At 42.7% G+C, this 20,881-nt stretch overlaps 1 protein-coding gene across 1 annotated transcript in view; it reads right to left on the bottom strand.

Annotated features, from left to right (window-relative positions):
• bmp6 (bone morphogenetic protein 6) overlaps window positions 1–18,170 on the bottom strand; it is a 39,883-nt gene extending 21,713 nt beyond the window's left edge. Inside the window, exon 1 of the mRNA XM_020087429.2 lies at window positions 17,243–18,170. Within this exon, the coding sequence (XP_019942988.1) occupies window positions 17,243–17,651 (409 nt within the window). The 5' untranslated portion in view covers window positions 17,652–18,170. The remainder of the gene's footprint in view (window positions 1–17,242) is intronic.
• Between the last annotated feature and the right edge of the window lie 2,711 nt (window positions 18,171–20,881).

Below are 20,881 nucleotides of genomic sequence, written 5' to 3' on the forward strand. Positions count from 1 at the left end.
CACCCTTCATCAACATTAAGTTGTTAAAATTAACCTAAGGGATCGTTATGGATGGCTTTCTCAACAACAATTATGTCATCATATGCTGTCCATTTTAAAGCAGAGGTTATTGAGGGCTTTTGGAAATGAACTTCTCCAATGTGGGGGGTGTTGTCATGTGACACATTTCACAAAATTCGAGAATTAGATTTGTAATAAAAATTGCATATTCAATTTATTCATTCTATCAATTCTAATTCTATTCATTAATTAAATCTTGTTTAAATCATGCTAAAGTCTTCATATTTTTCGTATGCTTTTTTCGAAATTCATCATCGGACAAAAATGGTCACGCACAGGAACCTTGCACACTGACTCTAATTTATTTTTATTCATTCTGAAAATTCGCAGTCGAGCAGTGACGATGATTTTCTGGTCCTCTCACTTCTTGAAAAAAGAAAAAGAAAACACTGTGTCCATCCAATCAGGAACAAGGATAATTGAATCTTATGATCAAGGATCGGCGAAATTATCCTGATCGCTTTCAAGTGTATTAGTCAGTGGTGCAGGTTTAAAATCGTTGCCAATAGTTATCTGCAAGTATCTTCTCATGGAAACTACAGTCAGGTTAATATCAGGGAGAGACCATGGGTGTGCTGAATACAAAAAGCTCTAATGTTAAACGCAGGTTTGTGACAGGAGGTGAACCCTCATCTGCTGCTGCATGAAAAGTCAGACATGCTTACATAGCCGACCCACCCGCCACCGTGATCTCCACAACCCTATTTTTCCAGAAGCCACATCCTCATCAATCTTTTTACCTCCCTGCTCTATCTCATAATGCACACAAGCCCAGGGTTTACTCTGCCTCTTCCTCTTCATCCGAACAGGAAAGAGTGGATGTTGACATTTGGTTTGTGAGATGGGTTAAACGCCCGCGCCCGGGTTTACTGTCACCGTAGCAGACATTTCATTTTTTCCTCTCAAGCTCTCCTGGAAGAAATGGGATGATTGCTGCACTACTGAAGAAAAGGAACCAGTGACCCTGTTGAACCACCGTGACAGCAAGACGTCAGTGTAGCTGAAAAAACAAGAGCTTTCTCTGCTGTGCAGCAAACATTCCTGTACCTTCTCTATAACCACTCTGCGTGGGGGTTTTATGCATAAAGCATGCCAAAAACTGAATTCCAAAGACCCTCGTAAAAAAATCTCTGCTTTCTAATTAAATCTGTAATTTAGAAGCAATGAAACAGAGACAAAATGAAGGGAAACGAAAGGCAATAAAAAAAGGAGACATTTTAACAAACACCTCTCAATTTAACTTTTGAGGACCAAGAAACTGTCAACATTGTTAAAGACTTTGCAGATGGCTACACCGATTTTTAAAAAAAAGTTCTGGATGTGAAAGGCACGAGAAGAATCCGTGTTTATGTAATTACGGTCTATAATCTGTCTGGTTTCTCTCTCTTGATGGTTTCTGAGGATAGGTCAGATTCGTCCATGTCTTCCATTTATTGTTAATTCATCTGAAGTCCCATCTCATTAATGGTTTGGCCTCTCTGGGAGGTTTTGCAGTTGGTCACAATTCTTCACCGACTGTCACTATTTCATCAAATAAGAAAAACATCTGGAAATGTTCATTCTGTAATCAATGGTCTTTAGTAAAAAGACTCAAGACAGATTCTACGTTTCAAACTTTTTAACCTTTTGCATTGATGTAGGTTAAAAGATGGGTCCAGCTGTTGATCTTGGCAAAACAGATGAATACTGGCAGGTTATAGTACTCTCACACACACACACACACACACACAAGGTGTTGTCACTATGCTCAGCTGCTACCAGGAGCTGTTTCTGCCTTCTGCTTAGTGTTTTTGGCTCTTTGTAATCCGGCAGCTGGAAGGGTAGCTCCTGGGGTCGAGGTACAGACGGAGGTGCTTGTGTAGTCTACTGGGAGTCATCATCAGCAATGTGTGTGTGTGTGTGTGTGTGTGTATGAGTCATCCTGTGCTCTGATCTTCTCCCCTGACCCAGCATCAAAGCCGACACACTGAGCACCACAGGACTAGCCAAGGGCCACTGGCAGGAGTGACAGTTAATGTCCGATGCAAGTCAGCAGCTCACACACACACACACGCACACACGCACACACACACACACACACACACCAACATATCCACAGGCACAGATGTAAAAGTCAAAGCAAAGAATTTAACTTCACACGTACACGAGAGAAAACGTGCAGGAGGACTCACACACACATTGTGATGCTTTTTGATGCAAACACACTCCCAGAGGTCAGTGGAGCATCAGTCCATACGACGACACGAGGCTGTGACACCAATTTGCTCCCTGTCAGGCCCCATTAGCAAACAGAGGACAGAAGCCGACAGCTCTACTGTGTGTGTCCAGCAGAAATCAGTAAAGTGATATTTTACTGTTACCTGTTCCTGACACACAGCTGGGAAAACACGAGTTTGCAAAGACAGTCATATTTCACGTTAAAGGAACAATGGACAACAGTTTTAGATAAGAACTGCATGTCTGTGATTTAATGTGCAGACGCTTTGTGAAATCTTGTGAGAGTATCTCTTCAGGGAAAATTCCTCTGGTGCACAGGAAGTGTGTTTAAAGTTTCCAGCAGGTTTATTATGATAAAAACAAGAAGACCCCGGTACTTAGCATGAAGAGTCAACATCACCAGCATCATCAGATCACATCATCTAGCAGATACAGCAATGCAACCATAGCAGAGGTGGAAGAAGCTCTACTTGAATAAGAGTACAAATGAATGGATATATATATGTACTGAAGTAACAGTTAAAGTACCACATTCACTTTTTTCTAATCGAGTAAAAGTAAAAGTACTTGCTGAGTGTTCCTTCATGCAACAAGTCTCGTTGAAGGGGGAGGAGTCGATTGTTACCTGCCTGCTCTTATTGGATCAGTTGACCACTTCCTCTCTTATTATTGATCACTTATTATTCATGTGCCTTAAAATCAATCTACAGATACATGAAACATTTACTTAAGTACAGTAATGAAGTAATTGTACTTTGTTACATTCTACCACAAGACCTCAGTTGGATAAGTTATGTAGAAATTCAAGACTCACATAAGTGATGCTCAGTTGTGCTATAAATCATACATGGTCATATTAAAGCTTGTATAGTTTAAATATACTGTAAAGTTAGGAGCTGTATGTCATGGCTTCAACATAAAAACTGAAACTGAAATTTTCAGTGTTATTTTTTAAAGCTTTGAAGCATCACTGAGTTTAAACATCTCTTCAGTCTGTGCCTATAAGTCACTGCAGGTTTACAGTCTGCATTTAAATTACGCATCCTCCAGGTTTCCAGCATCCAAGCACTTTGTATTTCAGATGTGGCAACTAGATCACAGGAGCTACTAATATGCAAATGAGTAACACGTATACTAGCACAGATAGACCAAACATTGTACAGAGTACACGGACTGTTCCACCACTGTTTGAGAACAAATACCACACGAAAGCTGGGCTCAGTCTACAGTCTACGTGGGAATTGGAGGAGATATATGATCTGTAGCCTGGATCAGTACTGACGTTCAGCCCAACTCATCTGATAGTGCCCGCAGAGTCATCAGGGCGATGTTTGATATTTCAGATTAAAAATCGGGATGATTCCATCAGTACTTTCCAAGCGGAACTAGGGACGAGAAGAGGGAGCCACTGCACAAGAGCAATGGACAGATGAGATGGAGGAAAGGATTGTTGCTATGTGACGATTGAAATCTCACCTTGAGTTCTCGTAAAGAATACACAGACCATGTTGACCCTGTCTACTCAACCTTTCTCTTCGGTTTGGTATCACTGCAAATCATCGCACTACACCAGACTCCATCGTGTTTGTTTTGTTTGGACCTTCATCCTCATGAGATCACGTCAGGGAGGTGACGTGAGGTTGTGCGTCGATAATCTTAACAATATCCTGTTGTGTGTGATGTGCCATTACTTTCAAATATTTATAGTGTGTGCATGTTTGAGATTAGAAAGAACATCTGCAAACTTTCTCCTCTTGTGCGTGATGCAACCGGATTTCAAACTCGGTCAGGATTTTAAAACACTGTAGTCTGAGCCCAGCTTAACACGGGACTTCCTCAGAGTATATAATTCAGGCTGTATTTTCTCCTCTAGCACACAGACACACATGAATCAATGGCCTGGATATCCAGCCTTCTCTTCTTCCACCACCTCCCACAGGTTACGATACATAATGATCTCACTGGACAGGCATCCCCACAACCAAAGGCCCCATTTGAACCATATAATCACATTTTTCATCCTCCATATAATGCCTGAAAAACCATTTGGCTTTTTCTAAATACCCATCCAAAACCATGACAGATAATGTCAGGCGCACTGTCCCAGACGCACAGAAGCACACACAAACTCACGTCCAAAGAGGTGGAGCATTTGAGTTTTGTTTCCACCACCCTGAGCTCCATCACCACTGAGCTGCATTCCATACCAGATGATAGAAAAAGACCTCTGGATCTATCTTTTGTCATTTTCAGATTTTCAGCCAGTGTACAATGTGTGTGGGTTTCTGTGTGTGTGTGTGTGTCTAACCTTGAGGGTGGATAATTTGCTGTAATTGCACCCCTACTGGGGCTTTGCTAACAGATAGATAACCATGGAATGGCTGTTGTACTGTGTAGTATCAGTATTTGCCATCGATGGACTGACAGCTGAGTGGTAGCAGTCATCAGCTTGTCCTCCAGGTAGCTGGATATGTCATACCTGTGTGTCAAGAGGAGATTTTATTCTATCTACTGTTTCTAAGGATTAAGATTTGGACCCACTAACTCAGCTCAGACATTTAAACACCAAGTATGTGAATGTTCCTGTTTTGCCCCTTTTCTGGTCCTGTTGTTTTCCATACGTACAGTACCATAATGTAACATGACGTTTGGTAACATATAATATATTTAATGTCATGTGACATTGATGTACGTAACATAAGATGGCGTTATAAGGACAGGTAAGGTGGCATCAGATAATTAAGCCTAGATTATAGATCGCCACCTGGTGGCTGCCTGCAGTATAGGTCATAAACCTAGCCTCTTCTATGTTAGTGGATGGGACATGGACTCAATAAAAGGTCAAAGTACTAACAAGTATTTTAAAGAAAGATTAAAATCAGCATTAGATTTTGAGTATGAGTTGAGGTTCAGGTGCCCAATTAACAATATTGATTTTGGAACCATTGCTTGAGAGACTAGAGATACTGGTTTGATATGTTTACAAATTTAAAAAATCGCAATTCTGGTCTCTTGCATTCTTATCCTTTGGTAGCAGATCCAACATTTGTTTGATTTTGTGCTCTCATGTTACAACTGCAGTACATTTGGTCAGTTGTAGGAGTGTAGGAGAAGAGCCATGTTTGTGCAGAAGTGTTTAAAACCAATAAATGTACAACACATGTCTGTTTGACCACTTACAGATCTAAATTACATGAATGTCCGGTTGTGATTTCACCGAAAGCCCCTTTAAAAACAAGTGTTTGTTTCATTGAACACCATTTGAGCCAACTAGCTGTCAACAGAAGACGGTGACACATCTTTTTCACATTTATAAGGACATGCCATGAAATCAGGATGGAAATGAGCTGGAAAATAAGCAACACAGCCATTCCCTTTTTTCCACTTTATGGGATGTTCATAAAAATGTGATTCTGAAGTAGCAGTAGCAGCTGTCACAACAGCCTCTGGTCAGGCGAATAGTGGCGTACATTATAAATACGTCACTTTGAATTAAGTCAGTGGTCTTAAAATGAGAAGTGGTCCTGTGGAGGAAAGAGTCAGATAACCTTTCAAATCCTCAGTGGACAAAATACTCTGAAAAATTAAGATTGCGTCCTGCTATGTCAGACACAAAATGGTGACTGTATCTAATTTCAAATTGGATTACACTCGTGGCAGGTTTGGTTTTGGTGCACAAGTCCATTTTGTTCCTCCTCCAACATCTTGTTCTCTTTGGGGGCTGCAGATTTTGGCAGAAAAAAATTACTGGCTCTTTCATTTAGACATGAAACAAGAAAATAAACACAAGCAAACACTGCATCATAAACAGAACCAACGACACCAAACACTTGCTGTGTAATGTATGTGGCTAACATCAACAATCGTACACCAGAGTCATTAATCTCACAGTCCACGAAAAGATACAGTGCGTTGTTCAGAGCGGGTCAGATTGTCAGGATTTGCTGTCCCACGGTTCTCATGTGATACGGTGGAAAAACATTTGGATGGTCAGTAGAGGAGAGCTCATGGGTAAAAATCTCATTGGCTTTTTGTTGAAGGAACCAGGGTGATGGTTAAGTCCAGGTTGGTTGACAAATATACATCCCCGCAGCACGTTGCTTGAGTCCTCCTGCAGCATCCATGGGTTTGGTTTAGACCTGGCCCTTTGCTGTGTGTTTGCCCATTCTCCCGCCCCATTCAACGATTGCACTGTCCTATGAATAACGGCAAAGATATCTTTAAATAAAAAAGAAACCTGTGGTGAATGTCTGCTAAAGGCAGCAGGTGTTCATGTCAGCGTGTGTATACGTGTTAGTCTGGGCTCGGCTGGTCTGGTCCCAGATTTAGAGGAGGAAGCCGGTGTCAGGGCCAGGAGATGGATCTCTCCTGAGGGATCCGATAAATAAGGAAAAAATATCTTTGAAAAAGGGAAACGCAGCTGTTGCCAAAGGAGAAGTCAAAATATTGGTGGCTTTGCATTCCACAGCGGCAAGGTGGGCCAGCTCGCTCTGCGATGCTGTTTGAGACTCGATTTTCCCTCCGTTCCCACAATTAACATCTCAGTTTCTCTTCCTTCTCCACATCCCTGCACATCCTTTCCTCTCCACCTCCCTATCCTCACCTCTCCGTCAGACTTCACATGTAGACAGTTGAGCCTCAGTGGGATTCCCTTTGGAAAGTCGATGGTAACCACAATGCTTTTCACTGGCTTAGAGTAACAACATATGATCCAGTGTAGCCCGGCTTCAATCTTCCCCCTGGGCTGAAATATATGTTAGACCTACTGCTTGTTTTACACACAGGCACAGCTCCAACAATAGCGGCGGTAACCAGATACCTGCATATTGAAAAACAGGTGGAGGAAAATCAGAAGACAAATAATCAATGTTCGTAATAATGTCTGTAAGGTCAACACAGTACTGGCGAGATGAAAGTGTGGAGGAATTTGGCTTCCTTCATGTTGGGTTTTTCGCTGAAAGCAAGAAACACCACAAACTTCAAAATGTTTTTTTTCAGTATGGTGAGCTCGAGTGGGAATGGTTTCCTTAACCTACAAAAATGTTGCATTAAAGAAGGAAATTGGTGTTGAAATCCATTAGAATGTCTTCTCATTTAGGGATTTTAACATCTCTTTGTCGCTACAGATGGATTTATAGGACACATAAAAGGAAACTGGAATACTAAAACACACCATCTTCAGAAAAGGATCATTTAAATTAGTTGTAGATCAATTATAAATAGATGACACAGACAATATGTCGGCCAGGAGAAGAGAGCCATAACCTCAACTCCTGACCAAACGAGACATCTGCCGAAAACCTCAACTCCCAATCCAGGGACAGATTTGATACTGGGCAGCCATGTCCCTGAAGTGGTCCTTAATGAGATGTTAGATTTACAGTAAAAATGATTCATCTTTAAACGGCTGGATCTTCACATCCTAATTACTGAAACGTTAATCTCATGCCCCTTGGGACAAGTAATTCTGGACCACGACCTGCATGGCCAATAGTCAATTTTTCCATTTGGAGCTAATGTAGCAGATAACAAAGAAAACTTATGAAAGAGACTGGTCTCATTGATCCTATTACCTGAATGAAGTTTTTCATTAAATGAAAGTCGGTGTTCCATTCCTCTAAGAGTGTACACAATACCAGCTGAGCTTAGACAGCAGCTAATTATACACGGTTTATACAGCACATCTGTGTATATAAACATCTGTTCAGTTCATACCAACCATCATACAATACTCATAACAAAGACACTGGCAGAGAGAAAGAGGTAGACTGAGGAATAGAAGGCTTCCTATAGGGAAAGGATTCATATTGGACTTTTAAACACTCGGTCAGATAAGGCATCCAGGAGACTGGTCTGCCTGGAGGTGTGGAGAGTGTGCAGGAGGAAGCAGTGGGCAGAGTTTCCCCTGCACATCCTTAGTGATAAGATCCTTTTATCCAGAAAAGCTCACGTCACTGGGACTGGAGACATTTTTGTTTTGTTTTCACTGGCAGTCAAGTCCCTAAACCTCTGGACATATTAAGGTGACGTAGCACCACAATCTTATTTTAATGACACCTGACTGTCCTACATCTTTATTTTCTTGTTAAGTTTTATTGATGATATCTCCTCCTTGTGTTTCCTTTCATCACTCTTTTTTTCTTTTTCTGGTTTGAGGCAACAACCACAACTTTTTTCCAAACAATAATGTATTGAAGGAAAAATTATACAAATTTAAATCCAGCTATTTAAATCTAAATACTTGGTCCAAGCCGATAAAACTGTATTTGTTAGTTGAATTATGAAATATCTTTAGGATTTTAATGTGACATATATATTAGTCTCTGATGAAAACATAATGCATCTTGCTTCTCTTCCTCCGTCTCCTCATCTTACTTTTCTCATCTCTCTTCCTCCGTGCCTGCCTCCATCCCTCCCGTCTCTGACTGTTTTTCTGAGTATCATGTTTGGAAAGTCAGCCCGTGGGTCAGCCGAGGGCTTGTAAATTTGTCAGCAGCAGCGCGGTTGAAAGGGAGGCTACTCGGGAGGGAGGGTCAGGGCGCATCGGCTCTCACACAGGGCCTTTTTCTCACTGTGGGACCTCTGGTTGTTTCAGGCACGTCCTCTCTGGAGAGACGACCAGCCAGGGACCCTGCGAGGGGCCGAGGGTTGGCGGCTTTCTCTGTGACGCCATGGAGACTTCTTGTATAACAAGGTGGGAGTACCTTGCTGGCTGACAAGTATATTTCAAATATGCACTGATTATCAGCGCAGACACGCATAAGTCAAGTCTCACGTCTGTATTTGTGTACGGCATGAATGAGTGACTACATCCATTCCTTAACCCTTGACCCAGGCCTGAAAGGAAAACTCCACCCTAACACTCTTGTCATTGTTAAATAAACATCTATCCATCGACGGTTGCACAAAGAGGTGAGATTCATTTAAGAGGCACCCACTCACTGAAACACATTTTTACTTTTTTACTCATTTGGAAACATTCTGAAGGAGCCAGCAGACCTGGAAACATTCATTAAACCTGTTTACATGGATTCCAATACTCTTGAATAAGACCTGAATAATGTCATACTCAGACATGTGGGGTATTCTGACCTTAGTCATGTTATGTAGATATGTCTTAATTACATAATAACGGCCTATGGGAGTTTTCACAGCATTTTGTGACATGACCTGGGTTCAAGTGTAAACAATTAGGACTTCATTTTGACACTGAGTCATCATCACACTATGCTCTGTAACATGTAAACAGAAATATGAATGGAACTTTCTATTAGCAACTCATGTCAACGTCATAGAAATATTCAGAATAAGATCCATGTCAAGTGTAGTCACTGATCACCTACAGCGATTATAAAATGGAGCAGCATGAATCATCCAAACCCAACAAACAGGAAAGGACAAAAAAATCTAGTTGAGCATCATAGTCAACCAATAACTGATTCACTGGTTACATTTAAAAAAAAGCTCAACTTTAGCATCACTACACATACTGACAAATAAAATAAAACACTCAAACCAGAGCGAAAAACTGATCTCCGAAAGCACCTTTCTGATAAATCAGAAAAGGACTAAAAGAAAACGCTACACCTGACACCATAAACCATATCTTGGATCTTGTGCTAACAAAGCAAGCTGACCCATCATCTCCCAAACTGGATTATTTAAAATCCAGGGAACCCAGAGGCACTACACCTGTTTGCTTTTACCTCATTCTGTTCTGTAAAGCTCAACGTATTCTTCACAGGCAGTTAACCTTTGACCACGTATCAAGTACTAATCAGTTCATCTTTGAAGGTTTGCACCAAATTTGATGCAATTCCCTCAATAAGTTCCTGGAGATACAGCGAGGCATGGGTCAGAATCCAGGAACCCTTAAGCTTCCTCAGGTTGTGCCCTTTTTTCTTTCTTTCTTCCCTCTTTCTCTATCTTCTTCTTTTTATTTGACGAGAGATAAATCCCAGCAGGCTTCCCAGTTGCATCGCAAAAGAATGTGACAGCAGGAATGTTTACCGTGACATTTACGCCATTCCTGTCAGCCATGGTCATCTCCATTACCAGAGCGAGCAAATGACTGGGTAATTAATGGAGTTTACTGGGCACACAAGGACATGCCGTGTCTGAGTTCAGCGGTTCATAGGTTCACAACCTCTTTTAACACCAGGGCAGGCCGTAAATTCCACAGACATACCGACCAGTGTTTACAAAAAGGTTTGCCTGCGCTATGTAACCTGACATTAAATGTATTATCATGAAAGCATCTATGGTTGCAGACTTCAAACAGTGTTGCTGTTATCACTGTAACCATGACAGCAAATCAACCAGCGCTGTAATCATAAGGATTACACAACTTTACGGTCGAAAATGATAAGTTAATTATGTTTCACATCAACAGATTGTGCATTCAGTTTGCACTGATGCCACCTGTTCCTACATCATCTACGTCTGTGTGTGTGTGTGTGTGTGTGTGTGTGTGTGTACAATCAAACTTCAACTGGCTCAGGAGGGAGAGCATGTTGCCTTCATGTGTCTTTGGACAAGATACTGCTGTACAAGTGGGGTCAATTTAATATTCCACCAAAACCGCCTGACAGAAACACCAAAATGAAGTGAAATCAAAACCTGTGCACTGAAGTCCAGACATTTTCCTGAAACTATCCATTGGGGCTGTTTTTGAGAACACAAATATTCGAGTCATACCAGAGTTTAAATGTCATGTCCTGCAGGAACCATCCTCTCACCTGCATGTTCTGGCTATGTTCCTGTTGTTGTGAACGTTTGTAAAACGATACTATAATCAATATGTTTATAACAGAGTCTATGGCCTAACTTACAGTATATACTCCTTCAGGAATTCACAGCCTGTTTTTGATCGGCTGCCTCATGCACGGCATGTAGTCAAGACTCCTGATGTTTTTATGATGCTGTTTAAAATAAAGTACATGCAGTGAGATGAAATACAGCAATAGTGTGTGGTGTGGCAAAGCCAAAAAAGTGCAGAGACAGGTCAGAGCAGGAGAAAACAACAGATGTGAGAGAAGATGGTGCAGCTCTGCCCCGTCCTAACCCCGACCCTCTGCAGAGCAAACAGAGCGAATCCCCCCCCCGCCTGCACCCAGAGGTGATAAATGGGAGTATCAGGTCCTAATCAGATGTTCCGCCAGGGTTATCGTCCACTGCCCATCGCCTCCCCTATCGCCTTATCGTCACAATCATCCATCCCACGCCACTATCATTCCTAAGAGGAATGAAGACAGTGGACAGGAGAAGACAGAGATTTAAAAAAACAAAAAAACGTTGAGAAATGTAATCTCTGTACTTAGGCTCCAATCTCAGCCACCATCTTGTCAAGTCAGACAGTTATGGCTCGAGAGGGCGAGATATGATCAGAGTGGATGTGCTGATGGGTGGAGGAATGATACTGTGTGCGTAGTGGGGTGTTAGAGCAGGCGTGTGTGACGGAGATGACAGAGGTGTAAATGGATTGGGTGGATTTAAATGGTAATTCGCCGAGCTGAGGGTCGACCAAGTGTGTGTGTACATCTACATCGACGTAAACACCCATATTCGTGTCACTTGCACGACTAATTGAGGACAATACAGTTAGGAGGCACTCATACACATTCTTAGGCCTGTAGCAAGAAGTCAGACGGACAATAGAGACGTCCAGTAACACCTCGTCTTTTATGACAGACATAAAAACTGGAAAAGACATAATCTGGTTAACCGGATATGTTTTCCCCATCAACCCCTGTTTGTTTCTCGGGGCTGCTGTATGTTTTGCCAGGGAGCTTGACAACCAATACAATCCAAACACGAGAAAAAGGAAGCACTTAAAAACACTGTAACTCAATAAGCAGAATTATTTGTATATCTTGGGCCATTCTTGAACGTTGTTGCGAGTTCGAGTGAACTCGCTGCGGCGGTGAAATATCTGATCCCGTAAACAGACGAAAACAGACGTTTGTAGTTTGTTAGTGTCATTTTTTTTCTCACCGTCGCGAGTCTCCAAGTTTCTGTCCCAGAAGAGATCCTTTACTCAGCTTCAGCATATCTTGAATTCCTGGCTAAACTGCTGGCTAATGCTGTTTATGGTATACTCTGAGGTGTGGTGACGGGTGGTCCTCTGTTCTGGTTGCTGAGGCTTTACAGGAAATATTTCAAGATGGATCTGTGAATTTATTTTTACAAATTTCATGCTGAAACTCTCTCCTGCATCAAACAATTGACTCTTTGATTTAACACAGCTCATTGCTTGATCATACCGGGGCTTTGGGACATGTTTTGCTGCAAAGGAAGGGGCTTATCCAGGCTTAGGCACTCAGAAATGCAACCAGGCATCATAAGACTAAAAAAAATACATTTAAAGGGCCCTTCAATTCAGAGCGAGCCCAGGGACATCTGAACCCAACTAATCTCCTGAAAACCCACTTCTTAGAGCTTTCTGGCTTGTTTGGCTTCAGAGTGTGGGAGGTAGGTTGACTGTTGAGGTAAGAGAGCTCGTGACAGCTGAGCTAGAGCCATATGAGAAAAAGAAAATGAGGAAAGTCATGGTGGCAGATAAGTAGACAAAAGCATACAAGGATTTTACAATATTTGAGGTAGAGGAGGCAGGCATGATTTAAGTTACCAGACACTGGAACAGCTTTGAAATGACGTGCTATGAGTAATGTACACAGCCAGAGAAAAATTCCAGGTGTAAATGCAACTGAGCGGTCAAGATAAAATATCCTCTAATAGCTCATGTCTGCTGTCACGATAGCAACTGAGGTGACCCTGAAATTACACTATTTCCCAACATCCTCCTAATTAAATATAAAATGAATGACCTCAATGATCTGCATTGGCCCTGGACCTTCTCATGCAGCCCCATGAACTTTTCACGTCTAACGCAAGCGAACCAATGGCACCAGAATTCAGTTTTGAGTTTCACATGACATTAGCCACAGAACGAGCAGCGCTGTGTCACTGTACATCGGGGTATGAGCTTGCGCATAATCACAGTGGGCCGATGATGCACATGTGGGCTGCTCAATAAAGAAAAGGATGTAGCGCCCCACAGAGTGTGCTGTCCTCCAGGAGGAATCCTGATGGTCCAGTTCGAGGATTTGCATTGGTGAGAGAAGGATGCAAACGCCTGTGAGGACAAGTAAAAACATTTTTGCTTATTGTCCTTCTAAGTAAGTCATAATCTAAACTGCAGAGAGGTGAGAGGACAGAGGCGGGGTAAACCCTCCAGCTTATTGCACGGACAATTTTTGCTATTTTTCAGCAGTCGCCAAGGAAAATAAAGACGATAAAATTAGATTTGTGATACATATATGAAGCAAAGTGTGAATAAAATAAAACTCATCTGGATTTAATGCAGAGAAATCTGTCTGCCTGTTAGTTTGGTGGGCAGGGTGAAGCTCACCTGTTCATCATGAAAGTTTTATTCAAGTCAAACAAGAATGAATCTGAAACCACAGAGGAATTTTCCTGGGTTATTATGGGATCTTTCCTCTGCTAAAACCCAGCAAACAAACAGAAAAGGAAAGAAGAGCAAATAAGTGCTCTGAGCCTCTGAGAGGCCCCTGTACACCTGTCGATCTGCCTGGCACGAAAGAGCTATAGCGAAGCCAACTCATCACAGTTAAATGCAGACGACACAGGAACAACATTGGGAGATCCCGTTCTGTGACCCGTGAAACCGAAACCATTTCCGTGCATCCTTCACTCACCGCAACCACAAGCTAACAACTCGACCACAAAAACCAAACCTGATCAGAATAGCGAACTTTCTCCCGCTGGTTATTACAGTTCTCACAGTGAAGCTTTTTGTACAGCTTTGTACAGCAATTTGTCTCTGCTCATTGATTTACAGAGCACTGGTCGCTTGGATTTGTTTCCCACTGGGATGCACCTTAAAAATATTGGGTTACGATTTGGGTCATATTAGATCTCCCGATAAAAAGATGAGCTCTCCCTTTTTCTATAACTTACGTCTCTTTCAATATAAATAAACAGACTTGGACTTAAAACACGACACTGACTGTGTCAACTTACCTCCAGCTCTGAGCTCTAATCATTTTTGAAAAACACTAAAACACTGAGCAGGGGACTGAGGTGGTGGGGGAGGCGAAGCTCAATGTGAGACAAACATTTTCCGGCCATTAAAACTGGACACATATCTTTAGAATATAATATAACAGAGGGGTGATGTTTGCTAGAACGCTTATAGCTCACGTTTGTTGTTGAAGTTGTCAAGTTTTGTAATTACATAACAGAAAATGTTCAATAGATCAAGAGCAACACACCCGTGTGTGTGTGGGCACTTCAGGGAATGTGTGCTGTAGGGAGAACCCAAACATAATGCTATCTAATATCTATAAACACCATTTCCCCAGTCTGATCTAGACCCACCCACACTCTAATGACAGTCTTCTATATTAAAAGTAAAATATTGGAGTTGCTTGAAGTCAGTGTGTCTCTTTGAGTCACGAAGAAAACAAAAATCTACATACAACAGGTGGGAACAAGTCCTAAACTCTAGTTGACAGTAACTGTTGCCATTACTCGAGTTCACCACTGTGCATTATAGGACATGTTGGAAGCTGCAGCGTGTCACACAGCATGAGTCATACAGCACCGCGGTGACACTCCACCTCTGTGGAAAGGGGCAGCAGGACGTCCGCGAGGCAGAGATGAACGTGCTATTCTAGGAATGAAGATGAAAAAGGAGCTAGAAAGTACGTTTCTGTTGCTGCGATCTTTTTTTTCCACCGGATGATTCTGAACAAGTGATGAAAGCAAAGCACAACAGATGACTGAGCAAGAGGTCTACATGAATCATGCAGATAGGGGGATGGGGTGAGGGGGTGAAGAGGCACAAGGTTCGGAGAGAGAGCACTTGAGACTGGATGTAACGCAGGGGCTCTTAAATCTGTCCGTGTCCCGAGAGAGCACCCTGAGAAAATGAGCTCTCTATCTGTGCTACTGCTGCAGCTGGCTGTGAAAGACATCAGCTCAGGCCAACGCTTAAATCACTGTCATCGCTTTATTTGCTATAGGTCACTTGAAAGTGTGGGATTCTTGCGTCAACATGTAGGGAGAATCTGCTCGTGTAAACAGGTGAATTTGTTTTAGCCCAGATCGTCAGTGGAGTAAGAGTGGGCGTCTTCACTTTGATTCGATTTGACAAACAGAGAAGGTGCTTTCTCATGACTAAGTCTGTCGGTTAATCTTACTCAGTGTTTTTCCAATTGTTTCAGACAGTTTGTTTGGCCTCCTTTCATTTATCTTGATTCTGATTTCTACTTCGGCCACACATGATATCCACATTTTCAGGCCACTTTCTAAACAAGGAGGACCACCCAAGAGCGTTTCAGGCATCACTCTACTCTTAACATCCTGGGTTCCTGCACACAAACTGCTCCGATGGAGCAAGAGACACATTAAAAACTAATTGGACAGCGATGACACACGGTAGTCGCACAAGGCCTTATTCGCAAAGCAGATGGAAAGCCTTGGCCTGGTCCTACATTAATTACAATCACATTCGGGGAGGAAGCCATTCCTCCTGCAGGGAGGCGGTTAGGACTCCGTGTACAGCTGGAAGAGATGGCAACCTAATCCCCCCCGGCCGCCACAGAAATCTGAGGGAATCGTCAAAAGATGCACAGGACGTGATTAATCAAAGTGGAGGGCCAGATGTGCAACATCACAGGAGTATAAACCCCAAACTGACACAGAAACCACAGACACACAAACACCGCACCATCAACATCACACTCCCCCAGAGGGAAGCCAACAGAGGGTATTCGATGCTTGAGGCCAAATCATGAAGCACCTTGTGTCTGAATATCTGGTTTCATCACTACATGTTGCAACACCAACACCCAGAGGACCGATAACTGGAGAAGCACGGTCCCTCCGACCTGACTCTCCGTCTCATATGTGGTACTGAGTGATAAAATGGTTTATAAAGGTGAGGAGTAAAATACATCAGAGGACTTCCTGTTTCAAGAGCAGAAGAAACATGAGACCTCATACTTCACTGACACATTCCCACATGTTCTCATGACAATGGCCTCAGCTCCCAAGATGGATGACCATCAATCTGGATTTAAGCCTCCTTGTCCAGCAGCCCCTGACTCTGTTTATCTCCAGGCGCTCTGTTTAGACTCTCCCAGTAAACACACGGAGCTGCTAATGGAAGGAAGAGGCGTTTTTTTTTTGCTTTTCATGTTCCCAACTCATTAAAGTCTCGCTCTTCATCGTCACTGGAGCTAATTAAAGACGACACTTCCTCGGGTAAAACGCAAACAATGCGACGCAGAGTTTTTACGCACAGAAACCGCAGCTTGACGCATGGAGGTCAGCGGCAGGAATAGCAGGCTTTTATATTCAAATAAATACCAGCGGTGGTGGTTGATGGTTTGTGCTGAGGATATACGTCTATTTTTCTCACACTAAAGACATAAATCATGGAGCATATTGCGCAGCAAAAAAAGTGACCACAGAATTGCACTCCTATATATGGGCTGGGTTGTGCCAATACGCGAAGAGAGGACGTGTGACAATAAATAACTTGGAAACCAAACGAACCTCGCAGTTGTTCTAACCCACAGAGGAGATAAGAAAGTTATTTGACCTCTCACAATGAGCTACTTCATGAACCAACACTACACGTGCGTAATGGTAGACCTGTTGAGCGCTATAGTTCTCTGGTGTGTGCGTAAACCCGGATCCAGAGGGGGAAACTATGCCATTTCAAGATATACATCAGGCCCTATTCATGCGAAATTCATTAATAATAATACCCCGATACAGTTGACATGATTTCGTCAAATCTGTCAGACAAAGTTAGGAGGAGTTTCCACTTCGCTCTTGTTCCCAACACCTGTTCACATTTCAGCTCAAACTCAACGGAGGTTTTCCAATTCGCCTGAAACTGGAACACGCCTCACAGAAGAAAATAATGTCTTACCTAAATTAACGAAGCTCATCACCATGTCCGCGTCATTCAGAAAGGCAGTTTCTTGATATGTGGCCAGATGAGGGCTCTGCGTCGGCCGCGCGGACTGATACCGCTCCAGCATGCCCTCCACTTGGCTCTTCTCGTCGCTGGATATCGTGTTGTACAAGTCCAACATGAAAAGCGGAGCGGAGTTGTACTTCCCGTGCGACAGATGCGGTCTCGGTCGCTGCGGCAGCCCGAGGATGGACAGGATCTCCTTCTGCATCTCCCTCTTCTCGTGCGTCCGCAGCCGCCGGTGGATGAAACTCGGGTGCACCTCGTTGTTCCCATCCAGCGAATAATTACTCCCCGCCACCGGGAACATGCAGTGATACGCGCTCCACCACAATCCGATCAGGGCAAGCCAGCAGCTTGTCATGGTGCTGTCCTTGCTGTCCCCGCTGAGAGCTCTCTCCGGAGTCCCGAGTGTGTCTGACTCGACTGATCCAAACCCGAAATGAGAGTAATGGTAAACAAAAGTCCGTCCAAAGCGCTGTTGTCCGTCCCAGCCACAGATCAGAGGCGTGAAAAGAGCTGCGTGTCAAGCCATTTGAAAAACTTCCTAAAGTAAAATGCGCACAGGAGGGTCGGTGCTGCTTTCATTTCTGGTTCCCGTAGCGCGCTGCCGTGGTGCTTCAGGATAAAGTGCACCATGTGAAAGTATTGAGAGCGCCCGGGCCAAAGTCGGTCAAAAGACACCGTTTGACACGAAGTTCACCAGTAAAAGAGTAACGACTCCTTTGAAATATGCCATTTTACGCAAACAGCTCTCCAAGCGAAGCGATTATCCAAATTTGCGCACCGCCTTCTGAGAGCTGAACTGGTCTCAATCACAGCCACCTTCTCCTGCAGGCTGTGTGTGACGGTCTAACAGGAATCAGCAGGTTGCACTTCATATGTGTGTGCGCGCGTGTGCGTCTGTGTTTGCCTCTACGTGTGTGCGCGCACAGAAACCGCCCCCTCCGCGCGTATTTAACCAGAGGTGGAGCTCTTTTGGCTTCAGGGGCGACTTCAACATCATATTTCCCGTCTATTCTAATAAACAAGAAAGTTTAAGTCTTTGCATTTGTAATGGACACAATGTGCTTCATGTACTAACTTATACTAACTCAATCACCCGACTATATAGAATAACTCACATGAAGTTGTGGTTTACATCTCGACTCGTCCTGGATCATCGAGGTGTGTGTCCTCCTCTGAAGCAGAATAAATGTCCAGTTGAGGCACGACCCCTGACGATGGAGTGGGAAACAGCAAGCAGTGACAGGTCCAGCGGGGACGTGATCCAACTGAAAACACTGAAAATAGACCGAGGTCATCAGATTAACTGTTTGACTAAACAGTGAAAAGGTTAAAGTAGGTACATGATGATGATGATGGCCATCATTGTCCTTGTAGATGAGTAAAATGTCCTAACATAGGCTGCACCACACTTCTACATGCATACATATTTTTGTATAGCAATTTTTCAAATAAAAGGACAGAAATAAAATAACCAGTAGAGATGAAATAAAAATGATTTCTAGGAGTTTTGAGGTATGTCTTTCAGTGACTGCAAGATACAAAATATTTGATTCAAAATAAGAAAATAACTTGCATAAAATCAAGAAGGGCTTTCTAGTAGAAATACATTCTAGGTACTTCTACCAGTACAAGTAAAATCCCCAACATTGGGATATATTTCTCATAACCATGTCATGTGTTACCACCTTAAATTAAAAACTGTAGTGTTCTGTCAGAATGAACTTTATATATCGTGAGTGGGTTCCATGGACATGAGCCATGTTGCACCGCCATGTTTTTACTGTTGCCCAGAATGGAAAAATTGGTTAGGGATGGCCTTTAACGTTCAGCAGCATGAATTTGATATATGAAGAAGTACTGCACCCCTTAAAAAGCAAAGAAGACGGTGGATGAGGAGGTCAATATTAGAAATTCACTGGAAGTTTGCTACCTGACATAACACTAAATGAGAACTTTAAGAATTGACTTAAAAGATGGCACTGTCTCCGATGGCCTTGTTTCACCAGGCAGGTCATTCCAGAGCTTCAGGGCCCTGACTGCAAAGGTTTGTCCATTAAGCTATTGGTGTCTGGAACAGAGAGAAGGCCTCTGCCTGAGGATCTCAAGCTACACTAAAGAGCCGTAAGGGATTATAACATCTAAAATTATAATAATTATTATTATTTAAAAGTGCCAGGCCATGAAGTGCATTGAAGGAAATCAATAATATCTTAAAATCAAATTCTAAAACGAACAGGTAACTAGTGTAACGTGGGTAAACCAAATGAATATGATTGAACTTCTTAGTTCCAGTTAAAAGTTGAGCAGCTGTATTTTGGACAGTCTGAAGTCGTTTCAGGGTTTTGGGTTAAGGCATGAGTAGGAATGGAAAGTATGCAAGCATAGTTTTTGCATCATCATCTGGGTCTTATTTTGGTAAAATTTCTCAAATGATCAAAACAAGATTTGGAAGAAGTTTTGTGACATGTTGCTCAGAACACAAGTGACTGTCAAACAGAACAGATTCTGCAGGTTTGGTGTAATACCAGAGCACAGTTTAATAGATAAAAGAATGCTGATAAAGGAATTCTTCACAATCCTTATTCCTCTCTCTCCTTCCTCTTCCTCCCATGATTCTTTTCACCCTAACACGTGTTATGTCTTCATGCGCCCTCAAAGACTGTGATGGTCCCGGTGATAAGGCCCCTGAGGTGTCCGTATCTCCCCGTCTCTCTGCCACCGCTGCCACTGCTGCTATCGGGTCTATATGTGATGAGTGAGATGCAGCATCAAAGAGGCACATACCACCACCAAACACACACATACACACACATACACACACATACACACACATACACTCACCCAGAGAGAGGGCTGAGTGGCTTCCTGACTACACTCCTGCCTCCTGGAGCTCAGTGTGTGGTACTCACTGTTAAAATCCTTTATCTTTGACCGGAACATTACGCTTTTATTACATCTCAACAGTTTTTATGTGATTCAGGGGGTTCAAAATGCAGTTTGCTTAAACAAATCACATTAGCATGATCATATCTGCCTTATATTCGCTTCCCTTCATTGGCTGCCTGTGCATTTTAGAATTGATTTTAAAATATTGCTGTTGACTTTCAAGGCACTTCATGGTTCAGTACTTGGTTGGGCTTCTAAATCACCAAATACCCTGAGATCTTCTGATAAGGCCCTGTTAGAGTTTCCTTAGTCAAGACTGAAGACCAAGGCTGATGGGGCCTTTTCTCTCAGAGCCTCAACCCACTGGGATATTTACTTCCTTTTTATAAATCATCTCTGAAAACATACTCTAACCATATGGAGCTTCTTCTTCTTCTTTCTGTTTATTGGCTGTTTCAACCAATGTCAAGGTGCATTATTGTGACTTCTCCTCCTTGTTTGCCCGGTCCATCGGCGGGTCTTCTTCATCCTCTTTGTACTGTATAGCTTTTGCTTGATTGTTCTATTGCTTATGTTGCTTGTAGCGTTTTCCTTTGCCATTGATTTTAAATGATGTTTTAATATAATTGTGTTGTCGTCGATCTTTATTATTATTATAAGTAGTAGTAATCGTAGTATTCAAAGTAGTAGTATTAGTAG

The sequence above is a fragment of the Paralichthys olivaceus genome, chromosome 17 (genome assembly GCF_024713975.1).
Source record: "Paralichthys olivaceus isolate ysfri-2021 chromosome 17, ASM2471397v2, whole genome shotgun sequence".
NCBI classification, from domain to species: domain Eukaryota; kingdom Metazoa; phylum Chordata; class Actinopteri; order Pleuronectiformes; family Paralichthyidae; genus Paralichthys; species Paralichthys olivaceus.